The following is a 13,867-nucleotide window of genomic DNA, read 5'->3' as shown; positions in this document are numbered from 1 at the left end:
CAAGGCTGATGAAGCCTTGAGCTGAGTTCCAGAGATTCCATCTTAGGAAAGACTCAGTAATATGTGGTTTGGCCTTACAGTGGAATAAGGATTATTTAATGTATAGCCTATTTCTGGTAGCACAATTGTTTCTCCAAATGCCTTCAGGGACATAGCCTTTCAGAACCTGCGTAACTGCAGACAGGGGCCATGGCTCGATAGTAGAGCATCTGCTTTGTATGTAGAAGGTGGCCAGTAGTCTAGCTATGTAAAATTGTCTCAGGTAGCAGGTGTTCAGAGAGTTCTTAAGATTGGGGAGTTACAGTCCGTCGATGGTATTGAGTTAGGTAGACCTTTAGTATGAAGCAGCTTCATATGGCCCATTATTATTTTTTTAATTGCAAGCAATACAGTATCCTGTCCCTACTTTGGTTAAGGAAAGAGCTAAATGCATCAGTTCTTCCAACTGGTTTTCATTCAGAATTTTATGTTACCCCCTCCTCCTCTTATCTTCCTTATAACAGGTATTCATGGTTCTAAAAAAGAAGGAAATGCTCCAATTTTCAATCTAAAATAAAATAAATAAATATAAATATTTATATAAATGTTTATATAAATAAAAATAAAGTAACCCTTCCTAGTTGCAGATGCTGAAGGCTGTCTTTCATGGTGTGTGTTCATTTTTCCTTTACTACATCATGGTCTGGTCCAGGGTGGTTGGCCTGTGTTGCTGTAAAAGTTTTCTCAGCTGCTGCAAACCAGCATCTTCCTTGGCTGGCCTCCATATGTAGATTCAGAATATTTTCAGCATTTCACGTGTTGGTTTGGAAGACGCTTTCCTGATATGGAAGAATTGTTTGATTTCTACTTCCTTGTTGATAAGCGCTAGAGAAAATATTGATGTTAGGGTTTCCTCTTCTTTATTTGTTGACTTTGCATAAAGCAGAACCTTTTCCATACAAACTTCTTTCCCATGTGACAATAAAATAGGAAATGTGTTGCATCCATAAATGTGTAGGCAGGCCTAGTTCACACATTACTGTATAATGGAGCAGAGATACCCTTTGAAGTTTTTATTTTGCCGTTGATGTTGGAATGCATCTCATGACCTTGCTTAATCATCAGTAGTTTACTTTGGCATGGTATGTACCAACATTCTTTGTGTTGTAATGCAATAAAGCAGCATCAAAGAAGTATGAAATTACATGATCAGATTTGTGCATTGCTAGTAATCATGTCTGTGTACCAGTCCTTTAATTCTGAATGTCCTGCTTTCTCCCATGTGTATACAATAAAGCACTTCCAAGACAAATACTAACCTTGGCTGGTATGTGGTCCATCATACTACCAATACCAAGCCTTCTTTTTTCTTCCACAGGTGGCTGGTGGTGGAGGTGCTGATCCCCTCCCACAGGTGTGTACCTACAGCCAGGGGCCTTTGCACTGTGCCACAGGTTAACCAGGGAAAGGAGAAGCAAAAGGCTCTTCTGTGTTCTTAGGAAAAAGTCCTGCCAACCTTTCTACACATGGGCAGGCATGAATATTTGTACCATGTACTTCTTTGCCTTCAGACCTCAGTCTTTCCTCTGAGGTTTTGAGATAAGAATGGCTTTCACCCTACCACTGTTCATAAAAAGATGCTTAATGAGATTTATATTTTAGCTTCACATACCCATCACTTTTTGTTTGGATATGTTATCTGCCTTTTTTTACTAGTTTGAAACCAACTTCATTTCAACAATCACCTTTTATTGAATGTAAATTCCTATGCATGATGGTTGTTCTGTTGGCAGTCTGAGTGGCACATGGGATAACCCATTATATTTTAATGAGGTGTGTGAGTAGCTGTGTCTGTGGAGTGAGAGTGTTGATTTAGATGTGTTACAAATGATGCTACAGCCAAGACTTCTGGATTTTATGAATAGGGTTTGCTTGCCAGAGCTCCCACTCCACATGGAAATAAACTATATGAAGCAGCTGTCTAATGCCAGCTCTTTGGCTTGCTTGTGCAGGCTGGGGCTTTTATCTGTAAGAAATAGCAAGAGGAACAGGAGAGGGTCTTTCTTTATAGGTTCTCTGCTTCCTCTTACTAATGTTAGTCACTGGGGGGGTAGCAAGGATCGTCAGGCCTGGGAAAAGATTTAGAGGACATTAGCAGCATTTGCCTGGTATTGGCACATTTTCAGTTTATGGGCGGGGGGGGGGACATATTTCCTTCTGTGGTTGCTGCTGGCAAAAGGTGAGCCTGTAGAGGCAGCCTAAAAGAGAGTTGTTCCTTTTGGGTCATTTCCCAAGTGGGAGCAAGAACAGGGGCCACTCCTTTCTACTTATGTAAGCAACTGGTCCTGCTTGTGCTGAGAGTTCAGGGCCCCTTTGAATGCTAAGGATTGGACTTGGCCATGTTGGTCGGGGGTGAGGAGGTTAACAAGAGAGGGCGGACTCTGCGTTGTTCCCCCCCCCCCCCCAGTCAAGTGAGTTGGGAAAGTCCTCACCTCTACCCAGGTGGCTGGTTAATACTGGGAGACCGAGGGTGTGTGTGTACATGATGGTGCTTGTGGTATGTTTCTGCATGGTGCTCTTTCTCCCTCCTCACCACTTGCTCAGTTGGTGAGCATATCCCTAGGGGGTTTATGTGGTACGCGTCTGGGAGTGTCTGGAGTAAAAGGTGGCGTGGTAGAATGAGCTGCAGTAGGGGAAGCATAATGAGGCATCTTCAGATTAATCTCCCCTTCTAGCCCTTCAAGGCTACAATAGTTGGTGTGTCTGTAACCCGTGTAGGCTGAAGCGATGAATAATATGCCAGGTTTGTAAAGGGGGAGTCCATCAGTATTCTGGATTTAATCCTGAGTGAGTCTGCCAACCTGGCTTGTATCACCAAAATGGGGTCAGATGAGACAGGCTGGGTCCATCTGTCTCGGATCTGTCAACCTGGGTTCTTGTTTTATCCCAGCAGCCAGGATTAAATGGATCCATCGCCTCTTGTGCTACGTTTGCCTTGTGCAGCGGTCTTGTCTAGTCATCCCAGAACTCTGTGTCTGTACCTGCTAATGGATGACTGAGAGACAAGGGGAATTCTGTTAGCGTATTGCCTACTCTGCTGCCTAGTGATCATCTTTGCTGAGCTCGTCAGGTCATCTGCAGTGGACTCTGCACTGGTTTTTTGGGATGGACATCACCTTCCTTCCCAAGGCCTTGTCAGGTAGCTCAGGAATGCTAGGAAAAGTTGAGGGCAGCAGGAAAAGAGGAAGACCCAACAAGAGATGGATTGACTCAATAAAGGAAGCCACAGCCTTCAATTTGCAAGATCTGAGCAAGGCTGTCAAAGAGAGGACATTTTGGAGGACTTTTATTCATAGGGTCGCCATGAGTCGGAAGTGTCTTGACGGCACTTAACAAACACACAGCTCAGGATTTCATGGCTCCCCATGACAATAACAGGTTTCTCTCAAAATATTTCTGGCCCTAGACATGTAGCTGGATCTGGTGTTCTCTGGGCATGAAGATGTTCTTGGGGTGGGAGAGCTCAGTTGTGCATTGGCATTGGTGGTGAGATGAGGGGAGGAGAGAAGTAGGCTATGCCAATAGCCAGTTTGCAGCAGGTAAGCCCATATGGGGCAGGCCAGTACCTGGAACCCCCCTTCCCCCCCTCCCACACACACATGTGCTCCATGATGGGAGAATGGAGGAGAGTCATGGGGTGTAGGGCTGGGGCAATACAATATAATCTGAGGGCACTGGCAGCTGACGTTTAAGATTCGTGGCTGCAATTAGATGAGCACTGCTGCAGTTTCCCCCCCCCCACACCCCTTCTTTGGGTTGGGCTCCATGGAGGATTTGGATGTGTTACAAGAGGTGGGCTGCTGTGAGTGGCTGTGATGGAGCAGACCCACAGCAGCCTCCATTTTGTGTAGAAAACTGCACAGGGAGGTGTGGAGAGGAGGAGAAGGGGCCCCTTACTGCCCCTCCCTGCCTCTTATCCCCTTTCTCCACCCAAAGGTGCCCCCCCCCCGACAGTGTGGCTGAGGCTCACAGTACTGGTATACGAGCAGTGGCTCTGTTTCTGTCACCTTTGCTGAGAGCAGTGCATGAGACAAAAGGAAACTTGTCAGCCCAGAGAGAAGGAGAGCGCTGTCAGTTCATAGAAATAGACAGTCTTTATTTGGCACTTCTGGCCTAATATTTCCCAGGCTCTGAGGCTACAGAAGCTGGTCGGGATGCTGCTTTCACCATGGCAACTGCAGTACCTCATCATGGCCTGGGAAGCCTCTTGGGAGCCTGTGAGACTGGATGCAGAGTTGGGGGTCATGAGTCGTAGTTGAAGAGCCACTACTGTGTAGCATAGAAGGGGTAGAATAGTAACTTGTTAAGTAAATATCGAAGAAGGGGGAGCTGTGAAGTTAATATTGAAAGAAATGTCACTTAACATTTCTACTGGAGACGCTCTGCTTTGTTACAAGGTTTAACAGTGGGATGGACATCCATTCCCTATGCATTTGCAAGGGGAGATCAGAGAACAAAATCATCAACAGTCATTCTTAGAAACCTAATTCAAGGAGGAAACATGCCTTTTAGTTCTAATTGCTGCTGCATTGGCTTCTCAATGAGGCATTCTGGAAACGCCTCTCTGCTCTCATTTCAGTGATCAGAACAGGCAATTCCTATTAAGTGCCTGCAGCTGGAGAGTCCCTTTCTAACTCTTAACTCACACCGCTGTTGCTACCACTCTTGTCGTCTTTGAGTAAACTGAGGAGGACGAAGTAGATGATATCCAACTTCCTTTTTTGCTCCTGGTAAGGCTACAGCACAGTGGCACAAACTGCTCAAAGGGCACATCATCCTGATGGCACTGTGATCCTCAGAGCACGGGGCCTTAGGCCTTCCACACAGCACCTTCTGATGGTAGAGGTCTGCAGGGCATGGTGGTTAGCTACATCTAGATTGCTTGCCGGTCAGTCAAAGTCTGGGAATAGAGCGGGGAGAGCAGGGTGGTCCCCTTTTAAGATACAAGCATCAGCATTCTGCTTCGTCCATGCTTTGACTTCTCATTTTTTGGTAGTGTAATCCATTTGTGCCTGGCAGCTGCCTCTTACTGTTTCGCTGTTGGTTGTTGTCTCTGGTAGCGGAGGGCTCTAAGGGTGAAATATTATTGCATACATAGGCTAACGCACCCTCCTCAGCAGCCCAAACTGCTAAAGCACTTGCCCCCACATGATGGAGAAAAGAAACTACCTGGTGTGGGGATGAGTGTGCGGCACCCTGTAATGTTTACCTGCTGGTGTTGGTTGGGATTTGTGTTGGGCTTGTTTGCTGACATCAGTCCCTACCTGCCCAATTTCCCTTCCTGGTTCTGTTGCTGCCCATGGAGCAATGGCCGTCTTGGCCCCACCGTCTCACTAACAATATAACAAAAGTCTTCAGCCAATTATACAGTAATGCACATTCTTATCAGAATAGCAAAGCACACTGTAAATATTCAGCTGATAATGCAGTGATGATGGATAGCTAGCTGAAATCTGTTTTGAGGCCGATCTTCTTCAGAAAAACTCCCAAGTTGTTTGTAGTCTCTCGCCTGCTAACTCAGCACAAAGATATTAATAATAAGGATAGAATTTGAATTCTTACAATGATGGGGCCGCCATTTTCAGCTACTCACACTCACTACACAAGTGAACAAAAGACCAATGTGGAGGTTCATGACATATATTTTTTGTATTCAAATGCTTGCTCTGAACATCCCATCTCCAAAATAAAGCCTTGATTCAGGGATTTAGTTAACACTGACCCTTGCCTCAAATTATTTCTGTCCCTTGATGGAATGTTAAGGTACTGATAGTATGTTAGCTCCTTTAAAGAGCTGCCAGCTGCAGCTGGGCCAAACTGGCTGAGCTCCCAGGCAAATGCGGGAAGGCTGTTGGGTATGTGCAGGATTAAGCCTGTGCCCTATAAGAAGCTGAATAGCAGGCCAGGTGCTTGTGTTGAGTTACAGTTCCTAGAACTAATGCAAATTTTTAGTATATTTTTGAATGACTGCATAATTAATTTTCATCTGCAATTGGGTTTTTGCTTCACGGGAAGTGAGAGAAAAATGAATTCTGCTGTTGAGATATTCAAAGCTTTCTGTTTTGCTTCTTTGGGGGCCTTCCTTTTCTCTCATCTGCAGCATCCATTGAACTAGAAGGGGAAACATACATAGTAATGTGGGTAAGGGTAGGAACTGTCTTTTCACTCCAGTTGTATCCTCGTCTGGATGTTTTGGAATGGGGTCACTGTATAAACAGAGACAAGATCAGATGTCTCATATTCCACCACTGCTCACTTCTGAGTGTCTTGGTTTATCATCTTATGCCACTTGCATAACAACCTGATCTTGTTAGCTGCAGAATATGTGGCATGAGCTTCAAAATTTAGATATGGCCCTTTTCCACAGAAAGCATGCCCTGCCAGAAACTACAGTAGACTCCAGACAAGTTTTTATTGCTGGGAGTGGTTGATGGGTTGCACAGAGCCACAAGTTGTGCAGGCAGCCTGGGGGATTTGGGTCAGGAGGGTCTGTGGGTCTGGCTTGGAGCTAGGGCAAGACCTGCTTCCTCAGCACAGGGATTAGTATGGGCTGCCCTATTTTGGGATTTGGAGAACGCACAGTATCCAGACAGTTGCTTTCAGCCTGTTTGATTTTTTTTTAACCTTTGTTATGAACTTCTGCATAGAGGTGTTAATGGGAGGACACGTGTTGCGGCGGTTGAAGAATGTTTGGCCGTATTTTCTTAACACACCATTTTTCTTGAGCCCTTAATATTGATGACTGTGCTCTTTTCTCCCCCCCTTTCTCCAATTAGATGAGTTTGATGCTTATATCATCGTGTCCTTCGTCAATGCCACCCTGGTGCTTTCTATTGGAGAAACTGTAGAGGAAGTGACTGACTCTGGATTCCTGGGCACCACACCTACCTTGTCCTGCTCACTGTTGGGGGACGATGCTTTGGTGCAAGTAAGGGTGCATCTTATCCCTTTGTACCTTCTCCATCTCTCCCCCCCTTTCACTGCCTGCCTTTCAGGGCCTTACTGTTACCTCAGTTCATCAAATGAAAATGTGTTTACCCTCTCAAGTGTCATGTGATTTGGCTATGGTGATGTCATCTTTCCCCCGACTAGATGATTATTTCACTCCTTCTCCCTTGCCTCATTCTGTCTTTAAAAATACCGCACACATAAAACTGTAAGAAGAGTGACCTGCAAGCATGCTAGAGGGAAACGTTGAAGGGACACATATGCGACCTTGAGGTAGGCAGGTTGTGGAGGCAAAGGTTTGATCAGCAAGAGGGTGGCTTTTGTGGGTTGTGATTCTAGTTGCTTGCTTTGCGTGAAAATGAAGGAAGGAGGCTTGTGTGAATGCCCGGCACCCATCTTGCAGATGTAGCAAAGGCCTAAAGCTGGTCCCTAGGGTGAAGCATGGGTGACTGCTGGTGACCCCTTGAAAGTAAGATTTCCCTGGTTCTTTTTGTCTAGTCCCACATATGCAGCTTGTCCTAAGCTAGTTTTGGAACCATCTAGAACCGTGATGGCGAACCTATGGCACGCGTGCCGCCTCTGGCACGTGTAGCCCTCTGCCGGCACGCGCCCGGCCGCCTCCACTCAGCCCCCGGGAAGCAGCCTTCCTTCCCCTTCCCTTCCCGGGCTGGAGGCGAGGGGTCGAGGCACGGCTTTGCCTGGCCCCGCGCCACGGGCAGTCCGCAGCGACTCCGGATTGGCTCCTCACGCCCGAGGTCGGAATGGGAGGCGCTTCAGGACGGGGGTGGGGAACAGCGGGCGAGCCGGGAGCGGTTGCCCTCAGGGACCCCCAGGGTACGCGGCCTGCCCCCCCCAACTCCTGCCCCGGACGGAGCCCCGGCTTCATCGACCCGTAGCAGTCCGGGGGCTGCAGGGACACAGCTCCTTGCAAGGGAGGCCAGGCCCGCCTGCCCGCTGCAAAAGGCCCCCGGAGGCCGCGCCGCCACCTGCGGCGCCTCCCCCGCTCGGCCAAGAGGAGCCACCGCCCCGGTTCTGTCCAGCGCACAGCCCAGCCGAGCGGCATGCAAAACGGCGCCGGGGAGCGGGAGCGGCCCGTGCAGGGGGGGGCGTGCTGCGGTGGCAGCCGGCGGGACTTGCGCCCAAGCAGCCGCGCACTACTTCGCCCTTGCAGCGCTGCCTTCTTACTCCTCCTCCCAGAGGCTCCTGGCCCAGCCTGGGCTCTGTTGCAGCTGCCAGAGAAACGCAGCGCAGCACAGCCCTCTCTGAAGCCGCAGCATGCAGGAACGCTGCGGCCCCTTTAAACCCCCGCTCGCCATCGGCAAGAGGAGGGAGGGAGGAAGACGCTTCCCCAAGCCGGGAAGGCGAAGCGTCCCTGCATGCCACGCGGCACAGCAGTTGAAACCTCTCTCACCTGCCAGGGAGGGAGGGGGAAGAAGAGGAAAAAGCCAGTCGCTCCCTTCCGGGGGTGGAGCATGCGCGTGGGAGCCGATCAGGTGGAGGACTTTTGTGGATTTGGGGGGGGGGGAGGTGGGAAGGCTGAAGCCCGGTCGCAGGGAGCCGGCTGTGTGTGTGTGTGTGTGTGAAGGCTTTTCTGTCTTTTCTTCCTTTTTCTGTCACTCCTATTCTTTCCTCTTTTTCTGTCTCTTTCCCCCCTCTCTTTCTCTATTTTTTCTCTCCTTTTTTCTTTCTTTTTCTTTCTTTCTCTCTCTCTCTCTCTCTCTCTCCTTCTTTCCCTGCTTCCTTCTTTCTCTCCTTCATTCTTTACTTCCTTCTTTCCTTGCTTCTTTCTGTCCTTCCTTCCTTCCTTCCTTCTTTCTGTCCTTCTTTCTTCCCTTCTTCCCTTTCTTTCCTTCTTCCCTTTCTTTCCTTCCTTCTTTCCTTCCTTTCCTTCTTTCCTTCCTTCTTTCCCTGCTTCCTTCCTTCTTTCTGTCCTTCATTCTTTCTGTCCTTCCTTCCTTCCTTCTTTCCTTTCTTTCCTTTTTTCCTTCCCTGCAGATCAACTGCAGGCTGCAAGCTGCGCCCCCCTGGCACCTCGGTTGCCTGGGCCCACCGCTGGCTGCCCTCCCACCTGGGAGGAGGGGGAAGACCTGGGGGAGCAGAGGCACCCTCCAAGCCTTCTTCATAGCCTTCCCTAGGGTTGCCAACCTCCAGGTGGTGGCTGGAGATCTTCTGCTATTACAACTGATCTCCAGCCAACAGAGATCAGTTCCCCTGGAGAAAATGGCCATTTTGGCCATTGGGCTCTATAGCTGTGCAGTCTTCCTTCCCAAACCCCGCCCTCCTCAGGCTCCACCCCCAAAACCTCCCGCCAGTGGTGAAGAGGACCTGGCAACCCTAGCTTCCCTCCACACACACACACCAGGAGATCTACGCCCGTTATGGCCCCCGAACGATGTTATAAATATGCAAATAGCCCTTGGCAGAAAAAAGGTTCCCCACCCGTTCTAAACTAAAACCTCACTATTCAGGTTAAATTGCCGCATTGGCACTCGGCGATAAATAAGTGGGTTTTGGGTTGCAGTTTGGGCACTCGGTCTCTAAAAGGTTCGCCATCACTGATCTAGAACTTTAACCTGGGAGGTGGTGCTAACCCCTGCTCTTGGGGGCTGTGTGAGCTTTTTCCCATGTAGCTCTCAACTATTTAGAAGGAATGGGCTGTTGGGCATTTCCCATGATCACTGGTCTATATTGTATCTCAGATGGAGCCTAGTAACTTCTATTTGTATTGTTGACATAATAATTACCGTATATACTCGGGTATAAGCCGACCCGAGTATAAGCCGAGGTGCCTAATTTCACCCCAAAAAGGAGGGAAAATTAGGCACCCACGTATAAGCCGAGGTGGAAATGCACCCCCTCCCCCCCGCAGGCTTACCTGACCAGGCTCCAGGCACGCAGGTGGCGGTGGCGCACAGGAGGCCCCGCAGGCTGCTCCTGGCCTGCAGGGAAGGCGCGCAGGCAGGTGGCGGCCCCCTCCCTGTGCGCAGGAGGCCCCTCAGATTAGCTGCGGGAGGACTGGCCCGGGGGAGGTGGGGGAGGTGCGAGGGGAATAAACCGCCGCCGCCCAGCAGAAGGCGGGGTGGGGTGCGGGGTAAAGAAACCACCACCGCCGTGCAAAAGGCGCGATAAGGCACAATCACACAAAATCACGATCGCGCAAAAGGCGCGATCGGGTGGGGTGTGGGGTGGGAAGAAGCCGCCACCGCGCAGAGGGCGTGATTGGGTGGGGGGTGGGGGGGGAGAAACCGCCGACTCGCAGAAAGCGTGATCGGGTGAGGTGGGGGGGGGAGAAGGCGGGATAGTCCGCCCATCAGCTGGCCGGCGGGAGCGCGCTGGGAGAGGGCCCGGCAGGCGAATTACCGTATTGACCCGAGTATAAGCCGAGGTGAGTTTTTTAAAGCCAAAAATCATGGCTAAAAAACTCGGCTTATACTCAAGTATATACGGTAGAAGGTGGCCAAGGATCTGACTGCTAACGGGTCCCTGTTTTTCTCCCTTCAGGTTTATCCTGATGGCATCCGGCATATCAGGGCAGATAAAAGAGTTAATGAGTGGAAAACGCCAGGCAAGAAAACTATTGTCAAATGTGCTGTGAACCAGAGACAAGTGGTGATCGCGCTGACGGGAGGAGAGCTCGTCTACTTTGAGATGGACCCGGTACATGATCTAATATTGTCTGGCTATGTGATCTGTCCTCTGTTGTGGCAGGCAGAACGGTACTTCAGACATGTTGTATGTTGTTGCAGTCGAGTTTGGCACAAAGTAGTTCTTGGGATGTATTTTAATCAGATGCTGTCTGTTACCTTTTGAATTGCTCAAATCTATAAAGAGCTCTGTTAAAAAGAATGAGAAGTAAAAATATGTTGGAGAGAGCAGTCTAAAATTGGCATGCTTTTATAAAAAGGCTTAACTAACTTCATCTGCTGGTGTAGGGCCGTGTCCAGGGAAACCTCATACTACAGTAAACTTGCTAGTGGTTTTTAGGAATGCCCCATGAACTCTTTTGTTTCTTCTCCCAATTGGAGCAACTGAGGTGTTCTCAGTTCCTTGTAATTAACTCAGAGGTCTGTCTTGAAATAATGGGCGCTGCATGAAATCGATGTATCAAAATGTGTGTCTTTCCACTCCAGTCAGGGCAGCTGAATGAATACACGGAAAGGAAGGAGATGTCAGCTGATGTGGTGTGCATGAGCTTGGCCAATGTTCCCCCTGGAGAGCAGCGCTCCCGTTTCCTTGCTGTTGGGCTGGTAGACAATACTGTCCGCATCATTTCACTTGACCCCTCAGTAAGTGCCCGCTCAGCCGTATTTTTGTGTATGTGTATCTTGTTCTTCGTGGCTGCTTGTAGTAAAAATTTGTTACGGAGTGTCTGGAAATTCTAGGTTGCTATCGGTATAAGATGTTTTCTTCCAGTTGACAGAGAGGTAGACTTCTGGGATCTTTAAAATACACTGGTTTATAAATATAAACACTGGTTTATTAACAACATTTTGGAAGCCAGCAAGCTCCTAAAGCAGGCAGCCGAACTGCTAATCCTGCCTCAGATTTCCAAAGAGTCCATTGCCCCTGCAGCCCTCCCAGTCTGCTTGTAACTCCAAGCTCACTTGCACATGCTCACTGAAAATGCAGAATGCAACTGCTGTTTGTCACTCTCCTGCTAGCTGAAGGCTGAGACACTTGAAAAGAGTAAAGGAAGTTTCCAGCTTAAGGAACATTAAACCAGGTGATAGGTTTATTCACAGTAATCAGGGCAGCCAAAAGCTGTAACACTGTGTAAGTTCTGGTACTTCTCTCTGGGGTTCTGCAACTAACTTTGCCTCTTGGTGCTGTTCTTACAATGCAGGCACTAATGGGGACAAGAAGGATGCTTTCTTTTGTGCTCCTTGTAGGTTCAGTGTAAAGCTGCTCAGCAAATACATATTCGTTTCTCAGGACTGTTGGCTACTGTCATCAGAGATAGGCTGTTTGCCTAATTAATGTTGAAATCAAGAACTTCCTAAAACTGGCTTTTGAATATGAGCTGGGTCAGCTGGGGAGTGAAAATGGTTAAAGAACGCCTGGTGGGTCCAAGATACAAAGGCTTGGCCCATCTAGTGTAGAAAACTGCTTTAAATACACACCATCAGCCTAAAAGATGTCAGTGCTTTTTGCAGTAGATAAATAATTCTTTTGAAGATTTCTTCTTAGACAGAATGCTGTTCCCCCCTGAGTGCTCTAAGGCAGTGGTTCTCAACTGATGGTGTAACTCTAGTGAGGATGGAGAAGTTGTCTAGTGTGCCCCGTGCTCCTGTAGCTGGAACTCTGCATTGCGTCACCACTGTTGACTAAGTCTGGGTTTATAAACTCAGAAGTAAATGTTAATATTTAGCAAGACACCTATTAATTTTAACTGAATGTAAATGTATGCCTGTAAGTGTATAAATGTCCTTGGAACAAGTGGGATTTTTGTTTCTATCATGATGGGACCCAGGTGGTTTGATAGAGTGATTGGTGGGATGCTATATATGAAAGGCTGAGATGCACTGCTCTAAGGGACAGATACTCAACCCTTCAGTGCATAGTGTATCTGTTTTGATCATATCAGGCTGAAGAGTGAGAGATCACGTGCTTCCCCATATGCAAGTGTTAGTACCTCGGGTGTGAGGTTCTGGCTTCCCCTTCTCCCTAAATACTGGCTGAATGTATGGGGAATTTTTTTCACACAAGGGAAACTTTCACACATGCGTTTTCTCTCCTGTAGTCTCAAGCAGAACAAATGCATCCTGAGGAGCTGGTCTTTCCATCTGTGTTGCTAAGGGTGATGCAGTGTCGTCTTCTTTCTTCCACAGGACTGCCTGCAGCCTTTGAGTATGCAAGCCCTTCCTGCCCAGCCAGAATCACTGTGTATTGTTGAGATGGGTGGAGCTGAGAAGCAGGATGAGCTGGGGGAGAGGGGCTCCATTGGCTTCTTGTACCTGAACATTGGCTTGCAGGTGAGGAGTTGGCAGCCTGGTTCTCCCTGGAAATCGTTCCTGTCTAAATAGAAGGAACTGTTGCTAAATACTTACTGCATGGGTCAACACTGGAGTCCTTGACATATGACTTTTTCTCCTCCATACCCCGAACTCCAGAAACCTCTCTTCCACCCAAGTAAACATCTAGCCTTTTCTCTATTCTGTTTTCTTCTCTTTCTCTCCCTGCCCATCCCTGTTGCTTTGAATTCCTGGGGGAAGTGAGTGGTATAAGTTCCTTCTACTTTAAGGTGGTCTCAGATTCCACAAAAAGCAGGGCTGATCTTTACAGTGAGGGCTTGATGCATGGGCGCTAGATGTCTCGTAGCATAAATGTAAGTAGCTCCATGCCTCCTTTCTGAGTTTGTAAAAAAGAACAAAGCACGCCTTACTCTGAGTGTATTTGGTGATGCTGAAATAGAAGCTGGAAAGGATGCTGTGCTCGAATTGGGAAGTGCAGAGATATTAGCAAAGTACAAGTCATGAATTCACATCACCTTCCTTTTTCTCTCTTTTTTCTCTCTCGCTGCTTTTCCTTCTTTTCTCTCGCTGTTTTTCTGCCTTCCCAATCCAGAATGGTGTACTGCTGCGAACTGTCCTCGATCCAGTCACTGGAGATCTTTCCGACACAAGAACCAGGTATCTTGGCTCTCGCCCTGTGAAGCTCTTCCGGGTCCGCATGCAAGGACAAGAAGCGGTGAGTGAGGAGGGAAAGATGGGGCAAGAGTGGAGTTTGGTTTCTTGGCCAGGAGAAAATATGAAAGGGGAGGACAAGCTAGTAATTTGAGAGGCAGGACTTTTGCAAATGCCTGTGTCTGTTGGCCTGATGGTGAAGTTGGATACATTTGCTTACAATTAAGTATTTTATTTGCCTCTGGGGCATACAGAAG

General features: G+C 48.3%; 1 protein-coding gene across 1 annotated transcript in view; it reads left to right on the top strand.

The window, feature by feature from the left end:
- SF3B3 (splicing factor 3b subunit 3) overlaps positions 1-13,867 on the top strand; it is a 37,918-nt gene that overhangs the window by 10,924 nt on the left and 13,127 nt on the right. The window contains exons 11-15 of the mRNA XM_056862666.1: positions 6,816-6,967; positions 10,489-10,644; positions 11,118-11,273; positions 12,816-12,959; positions 13,552-13,674. Of these exons, the coding sequence (XP_056718644.1) occupies positions 6,816-6,967; positions 10,489-10,644; positions 11,118-11,273; positions 12,816-12,959; positions 13,552-13,674 (731 nt within the window). The remainder of the gene's footprint in view (positions 1-6,815; positions 6,968-10,488; positions 10,645-11,117; positions 11,274-12,815; positions 12,960-13,551; positions 13,675-13,867) is intronic.

Source organism: Euleptes europaea, chromosome 17, assembly GCF_029931775.1.
Source record: "Euleptes europaea isolate rEulEur1 chromosome 17, rEulEur1.hap1, whole genome shotgun sequence".
In the NCBI taxonomy this organism is placed as follows: Eukaryota; Metazoa; Chordata; class Lepidosauria; order Squamata; family Sphaerodactylidae; genus Euleptes; species Euleptes europaea.
The sequence above is the reverse complement of the archived record's forward strand: the minus strand, read 5'-3'. Positions and strand labels throughout refer to the sequence as shown.